The 7,840-nt window shown below is 52.8% G+C and overlaps 1 protein-coding gene across 2 annotated transcripts in view; it reads right to left on the reverse strand.

Moving 5' to 3' along the window:
* Positions 1–644: 644 nt before the first annotated feature.
* Sftpb (surfactant protein B) overlaps positions 645–7,840 on the reverse strand; it is an 8,296-nt gene continuing 1,100 nt past the window's right edge. Inside the window, exons 3-10 of one of the 2 annotated variants that reach the window (XM_013352846.2) lie at positions 7,404–7,475; positions 6,817–6,942; positions 6,086–6,250; positions 5,794–5,883; positions 3,434–3,548; positions 2,749–2,909; positions 1,093–1,173; positions 645–707 (exon numbers count right to left, since the gene is read on the reverse strand). In XM_013352846.2, the coding sequence (XP_013208300.1) occupies positions 645–707; positions 1,093–1,173; positions 2,749–2,909; positions 3,434–3,548; positions 5,794–5,883; positions 6,086–6,250; positions 6,817–6,942; positions 7,404–7,475 (873 nt within the window). Of the gene's footprint in view, positions 708–1,092; positions 1,174–2,748; positions 2,910–3,433; positions 3,618–5,793; positions 5,884–6,085; positions 6,251–6,816; positions 6,943–7,403; positions 7,476–7,840 lie in introns of both variants that reach the window. The other variant, XM_005364742.1, reaches the window with a different exon arrangement.

Here is a 7,840-nt window from a genome sequence, read left to right on the forward strand (position 1 = left end):
CCCTGCGTACAGGGACTGCCAGTGCCGGGGTCCTTCCTCACGTTAGGAGTGGTGAGCTGGGTGCGCATGCTGGCAGAGCCCTGTCACAGGGACCCACTGAGTTTTACAATCATATGAACAGATGATAAACCACACAGTGAGGGGCTTGCCTGGAGTACACTGTGACCCGGACCCAGATCACTACCAGGGTCCCTTCAGAGACCACTGTTGCCCTTCATCCCCCGGGTCATTTCCTGACTCTGGTGTTAGAGCCACTCCTGGCTTAGAAAACAGTGACCTGGAAAGTTATTGGCCGCAGAGAAGATAGAGTCAGGTGACCATGGTACTCTTGGCATCTGAGGAAGTGGGAACAGCTTAGACAGTGAAGCATGATTTCCCCTGAGGTCTAAGAAAGTTTGAGTTTAGCTCGAATATGTGATATCCTTAAGGTCAGGCAGTCCAGATATGAGGAGGCCGTGGATAGAAGCTGTGGAGGGCTGGATGGGGTGCGAATGACCAGGAGTGGCAATAGGTCAAAACCCAAACAACCAAATAAAAAAGCCTTTTCCTGATGGGGAGCCGGGAGCTGCGCCCGGGAGAGGTAGGGTGACACAGTCCACAGAAGGGGCAAGAGTGGAGCTGGGACTTACCTGGAGACTGAGTTCTCAGAGGTGCGGGCTTTGGAAGCATTGCAGAGGACTGGCCAGGGTCTCACACACTCCCAGAGCCTGCCAGAGACAGCAGCAGGTATGGAGACAACTCTCACTTCAGACCTGCTGCCTGGATACGACCTTCAGGACCTGTGGTGCCACTCTCCAAGACATGGCCTCTGGGATCCCCGCCCCATCCTGAACTATAACCCCACCACCGGACACACACTGGCCACTGAACACAACCACAGCCTTCAGCTGTCTCCCCCGCCATCTGTTTGCTCCCCTTCCACCTTATTGTGTTAGGGTTTTTGCTGCTCTGTTCTGTGGGTACAACTAGTGCTGGACTGCTGCACCTGGGCTGCCGGGCTTTAAGAGATGGGGTTCCTAGGATCCTGAACCATGAGGGGTGGGGCTCCAGGAGCAGAGAGAAATCCTGGGACCAGCCAAAGGGGGGGCGTACCTGGCAGGTGGTATGGGCATTCCGGCTCCTGGGCACCAGGACCAGCAGCTGGGGTGTGTGCCGTTCCACAAACTGCTCACACTGAGGAAAGACAGATAGACAATATGTAGGTCCCAGTCTATGGCAGAACGTATCTGTCCTGTAGTCCTGGCCTTCTCACCTCCCCTGGCCACTCCGTTCCTTCTGACAGTGGGCATGCGTCTGTCAGTGTCTGGGTGACCGTTCAGACTCTATCTAAGGACTGGAGAGATAGCTCAGTGGATGAGGTGCTTGTCCCCCCTTTGGAAGACCTGATAGAGGGGCTCATAACCATCCTTAACTCCAGTTCCAGGTAATCTGCTGGCCTCTTGCAGCCTCTCTGGGCACTGCACACACATGGTACCCATACATGTATAAACATGAAACACATACACATGAAAAAAAAAAGACCCCACCTAAGCCTGATTGGCTGCAACTGGTTTCTGTGGGGAAGGCAAGGCCCTGGACCTGGCTTCTGGGAAGAGACCGGTGAGCTTGCCTCACTCACATCAGTTCATGTTTGCCCAGCATGCATGAGGCCGTCAGTTTAAACTGCCTGGAGCACACAAAGCTGAACATAGTGGAGGTCTCAGTACAAAGGAGGTGGAGGCAGGAGGATCAGAAGATCCTTCAGTGTCAGGTTAGGTTACACGAGACCCTCTTTCTAAAGGAAGTACTTTTCTACTTTGGTGAGGGAATTTATCATAGGTTACAGAACCATAAATCTCAGTTCTTCTTTTAAAATGTCTTTTGCTTGTTTTGTGTTTTGAGGCAGGTTTCTCTGGGCAGCCCTAACTTCCCTGGAACCCATTCTGTAGACCAGGCTGGCTTCTAACGCAGAGATCCGCCTGCTTCTGCTTCCTGAGTGCTGGACTAAAGGCATGCACCATCACCGCCTGAAAATTGTGTTTTATTTATTTATACGTGTGTGGGCGCACGTGTGCTCAGGACAGCTTACAGGAGTTGATTCTCCTCTTTCACCATAAGGATTTCAGGGATTAAATTTAGGTTGTCAGACTTGGAGGCAGTACCAGTGAGCCATCTCACTCAGTCCCCTCCCCGTTTCCTCTTGTTCTCTTCCCTTTCTATCTCCTTTTTCCAGACAAGGTCTCATGTAGCCCAGGCTGACCCTGAGCTCATTCTTTATATAGCTGAGGCTGACTTTGAACTCCTGATTCTCCTTTGTCAGCTTTCCAAATGCTAGGATTACAGGCCCCCACTACCGCATTCAGCTTCTAGCCCTCACGTACAGGTGGACTGCTCCCAGCTGAGTTACAGAGTGAGCAGGCTGGGACAGGGAGGATCCTGGGAGAAGGCTGAGTTCTTTTCCTGCTCCAGCTGGCCCCGGCTTTGCTCATTTTCTGTTGCCTATCAGACACTGTCAGATGCTGCCCACCATGGGGGTAGCATGTGGCCCACCAGGGACACAGGTTGGCAAGCACACTGGGGTGATACCAAGAAAGGACAGCGGGACCCTTGTCACTTGGTGCAAAGTGCTGGGACTAATAGCACTTTGAACTTGGCCCATGAAGAAGGCCTGTTGATGGCTGGGATCCAGTCCAAGTCTGTGTGTCTACAAAGCCTCTTCTGGTTCAGCCACAACCACGTGTCAGTCCTACTCATGTGCCCACCCTGTACCTTTTGCCTGTCCAGCCAGAAGCGAAGGCAGGCCTGGCGCATTGTCTGTGGCATCGCCTCTTCACTTGTGTTCCAAGCCCTGGTGATCACGGCCTTGCAGAGGTGGCACTCAGTGTCTTGTAGTGGCCATTCTTCCACCGGGGAGTCCAAAGCCGGGAGGGCTAAAGGGAAAACAGTCAAAACTGTACTTCAGGGTGGGCATGGAGGCACATACCTTGCCACGCCAGCACTTGAGGCTGAGGCAGGAGGATCACACCAAGCTTGAGGCCAGTCTCTGCTCTGTAGTGAGACTGTTTCAATCCTTCCCCCAAAGCTGACATACACAAGTGTTGGTTCTGGGGCTGGAGAGATGGTTCATTGGTTAAGAGCACTGGCTGCTCTTCCAGAGGACCTGGGTTCAATTCCCAGAGCCCACATGGTGGCTCACAACTGTCAGTTATTCCAATTATAGAGGATTCAGCTTCCTTTACTGCCTCTGTGGGAACCAGGCACACCCAGGGCATATAGATGTAGATGCTGGCAAAACACACATACCCATACAAATAAATATATAAATAGTTAAAAAAAAGTGTTGGTTCCTGTCCCCCACCTTGTCTATGTACCCTCCTCCTCTATATGTGCGCTGGAGCTCTAAGTCAGGAAGAGGACCAAAGGAGGAGGGGTGGGGGGATGAGAGCAGGCTTACCTGGGTCAATGACGTTCTCAGTGGCGCATCGGAGGACAAGGCCACAGACTAGCTGGGGCACCACACGGCCCAGGAGTGCATCGAGTAGGAGAACTGTATAGCGCTCAGCCAGGCACTGGCAGATGCCACCCACCACCAGGGGTACCACGTGGCACACCTGGGCCACAGCCACGGCCAGCACACCCTGGGGTGGAGGTGGAGAAAGGACAGCATGGGACCTTCCTCTGGCATATGAGTGGGCACCCCAGGCACACTCCTTTCTCCCTTCTAGGAAGGCGAGGCGTGCTGTCCACAGGCCACTGAGCATCCGAGACAGCAGCGACTCAGGGGCACACCTGGAGTCTTTGAGAGAGTCAGCAGTTGACACCAGACCCAGATCTGACTACAGTTGCTTTAGAGCCACTTGAAAAGGGCAGCAAGGCCAAGGCTTCTGACAGCCTGGCCCAAAGCTAGAACTCCAAGCCCATTTCCTGAGCCAGGGCCACCCTACTTCCCCATGGTCATCCATCAGGAAGACAGACAGTTCCTTTCATTGGGCCAGACAGATGACGGGGTCTTTAAGAGCCCCTGGGAAAGCCATGCTTCTCCCACCTCTCGCCAACTTCAGGACCTCTAAGCTGAAGGGCATCAGAGGTCACAGATGTGTGGCTCTTTCCTTTATTCAGCCCACGTGACAAGCTAGCCCCAGTGCCAGGAGGTTGAGAAAGGAAGAGGGCTCAGCGTATGGACACCTCTGGAGTGTGCGGTACTTCCAAAATGGGGCATGCTGCTTAAGGCACCCACCTGGGATCATCAACCCACATGGCTCTCCTCCTGTTATGGTGATATAAGTCAACAGTCATTGTAATCAGTGAACAAGCTGTTCACTGGTGACCTGGGCTCCACCCTGGGCTCCCTCCCTGGCCTTATCCTCTCTCTGGTCCTTGCTGTCTGGAGATGATGCTAAAATGGCTTCTGACCTTAGGAAGCCTTGCTGGGCCTGCTCCCCTTTCTGGAACACTTCAGCCCTGCATCCCCTGCCCAGCTCTCATCCTGCCTGGCCATTCAACAGTTTTCTGATCAATTGAACACCCTTCCCTGACAACAGACCCCCCACTTTGCTGACTGTTCTCTCTCAGCTCTTCTGCCGCTGTTTCCACCGGTCCACACCTTGTCTCTTCATGCTTTTTCTCGGTTCTTGATTCAGTCTTCCGCCGGTGATGCTCAGGCTGGTTTGACTGGCCGTTTGTTTGTTTATGCATGTGTATGTTCTTGTATATGTACACTTGTGTGTGCAGGCATGTGGAGGTCAGAGGTCAATGTAGTGTCTTCCTTAGTCAATCCCCACCTTATCGTTTTTTTAAAGATTTATTTTTATTTATATATATGTGTGTATCTGAGTATGTGTATGCTACATATGTGCCGGTTCCCATGGTGCCAGAAGAGGGCGTTGGATTCCCCAGAGCAGGAGTTGCCTGACAGGGGTGTTGGGAACTCAGCTCAGCCCTCTGGAAAAGCAGCAAGTGCTCTTAACTGTTGAGCCATATCTCCAGCTCCTCTATCTTGTTTTTTGAGACAAGGTTCCTCACTAACCATGGAGCTCACCCATTGGGCTAGGCTGACTGACCAGCAAGCTCCAGGGAGCTGCCCATTTCTTCCTCCCTGGCGCATAGAGTTCCAAGAGTGCATTGCTATCCCCAACTTTTTATGGATGCTGAGGATCTGAACTCAGGTGCAGCCAGGATGTTTCTCACTGAGCCATCTTCCTAGCTCCCCGAGCCCCTTCCTTCTTGATGGATGCCTTTGGCTCATCAGGACCTTGCTTCTGCCTGGATCTTGGATTAATTGTTACTTCTTCAGAGCCTCCCCTGGCCTAATTCCCATGATTTCATCTGTGTGACCCCTCAGCTCATGGGGTCTATAATCTGCACCTTCTTTCCACAACACAGGCTTCAGAAAGGTGGGGATGTGTGCCCTGCTGTGAGTCTTGAGTGACTCCATTTGGGCAGTGTTTATAGGGCATGACCATTTGTGGGCAGAACAGCCCAGGGCTGATGAGGCCACTGGGAGAAGCCACCATGGGTTTGGAGCACAGAGGGATGGAGATTACTGGTGGACATTCAGATTTGGAGAAATTAATGCATTCTTTTCCTACAGGGACCATCAGAGCTTCTCAGCCTTCGGATGGTGAGCTCCTGGAAGAGAAGGCTGGCCCTGACAGACTCTCCTGTATCTGAGCCTCAGGTTCCTTGGGTAGGGACAAAGCGTGGGTGTCTCCTCACCCACCTCCTCACAGCTTTCTTGGTGTGTTGAGGTGAGGGAAGGTGCTGCTATTAGGGACTCTCCTGAGCTCTGTGGGGTTCTGGGCACTGAGGCCTTACCTTGGGAATCACAGTTTGGACCCGCTTGATCAGAGTCCTGCAAAGCCAGCAGAAGGGCAGAGGGATGGGGAGCTGCTGCTCAGAGAGGTCCTGAGGAAGGAAGGGGTGAGGTGGGGTTAAGGTTGGTGCTTTCCGAGCCCTGCCGGTTTCACCTTGCCTTCTCTGTCTCCTACTTTAAGCTCTGCCTGGTGCTTTTTGTCTCTTTCCAGCTCTGGTGCTCATGTGGCCACTTTAGCCTTCGGGATTTTCCACAAGCGGCTGTTGGCAGGTGAGGTGGGGAGAGTTGACTTACCTGTGTGTGAGGCCCAGGCCTTGCCAAGAGGGCCCCTGGCAGCGCAGGGAGGATCAGCTTGTTCAGCAGAGGATCTGGAATAGCATCTTGCATCCCTGAATCCTGTTCTAATTTAGCCTGTCCCAGTGGGCACAGGCCCACATGCTTGCAGATAGCCTTTGGGTTCTAGGGCACAGAAAGGTAAGGGCTGTTAGGATCAGGAGGGAACCCCTCACTGCCCAGGCTCTGTTCAGGGACAAGGATCACAGTCTTTGAGCCTGGACTTTTGGGGAGCAGGCTGGGTGGGAGGCTCCATTTTAGGATTCCAGGAAAGGGACAAAGACAGATGGGATGATGTAGGGCCATGGGGCAGGTGTCTGGGGAAGTGTGAATGCGTGTGAGCAATATTGTGTGAGAATAAATAAGATTGAGGGTGTGTGAGAGAGAGGGGATGGAGGGCATGTCTGGATGGCTGCAGTATGTTATTGAGCAGGTACACCGGATCTGGGTGTCTGGATGAAGGAACTGAATTTCTTATAACTGTAGTGGGAAGTGTGTGTGTGTGTGTGTGTGTGTGTGTGTGTGTGTGTGTGTGTGTGTATGGATATGGGTGTTCATGTATATGACTGTGTGGGTGCTGTTCTCTCTCTATTTCCGTGTGTGTATGTGTGTTAGGGCCACTTATACAGGAAAGTGACCACTTAGGCATGTGAGCTGTGTGGCAGGTGTGGCAGGCAGGTCAGGGTCCTCACTATCTGGCTCTGGAAGTAGTCGATAACCAGGGGCAGGTAGACATCAAGCACTTTTCGACACCGGGGTACGAGCAGCTTCAAGGGAAGGACGTCACATTCTTGTTCCAGGAACTTCCGGATTGTGTCCTGGGAGGGCAGAGAAGGGAGGGTTAACCTGGCCTTTGTGAGATCTACCCCACCAGAGTCCCCTGATGCAAGACCTCCACAATGGGTGTGTGTGGGCAAGTGTGTGTATGAGTGCATGCAAGACCTCCACCGAAGCACACTGGGTATGTGTGGGCAAGTGTGTGTGGCCTCGGCTCACCAAGGCCAGAGGCGTCAGATCATCCTGGAGTGACTGCGGTCGTAAGCTGTCTGAGGTAGGTCCTGGGAACCGAACTCAGGTCTTCCAGAACATATGTGCTCTTAGCCATGGAGCCATCTTTCCACCCCCTAAGCTCAGTTTTATGAACCTACCCTTGGGTGGATGAATCCACATGGAGGCCTCACCTCAGCCTAGAAACACCTTCTGGGGAGCTTGTTCCTTCTCCTCACTCTGCCCCTTACCCCTTGCCCCCTAAACTTCACCCAGGTCTGGTTCCCATTACCTGGAAAATGTCTTCCTTGGTCATCTTTATGAGGAGGTGGACAATATCCTCACACTCTTGGCACAGGTCATTCTGGAAAAAGGGTCTCAAGTGGAGCAAAAGAGTTGAGGTGTGCTCCTAGCTCCAGGGAGCGTGACTTTCTCAGACACAGGCTGACAGATCCCTCTAAGGCATAAGTATCTACCCCTCATCCAATCTCATCCTGTTGTGTAGATTCTATCCCATTCCATTTGGTCCATCTCATTTTATCCCATCTTCTCTGTTGTATCCCATCCCATCCATCCAGTTCCATCCTATCCTACCCCTTCCCATCCCATCCCATCCATCCCATCCCATCCATCCCATCCATCCCATCCATCCCATCCATCCCATCCATCCCATCCATCCCATCCCATCCCATCCCATCCCATCCCATCCCATCCCATCCCATCCCATCC

Source organism: Microtus ochrogaster (assembly GCF_000317375.1).
Source record: "Microtus ochrogaster isolate Prairie Vole_2 chromosome 14 unlocalized genomic scaffold, MicOch1.0 chr14_random_3, whole genome shotgun sequence".
In the NCBI taxonomy this organism is placed as follows: domain Eukaryota; kingdom Metazoa; phylum Chordata; class Mammalia; order Rodentia; family Cricetidae; genus Microtus; species Microtus ochrogaster.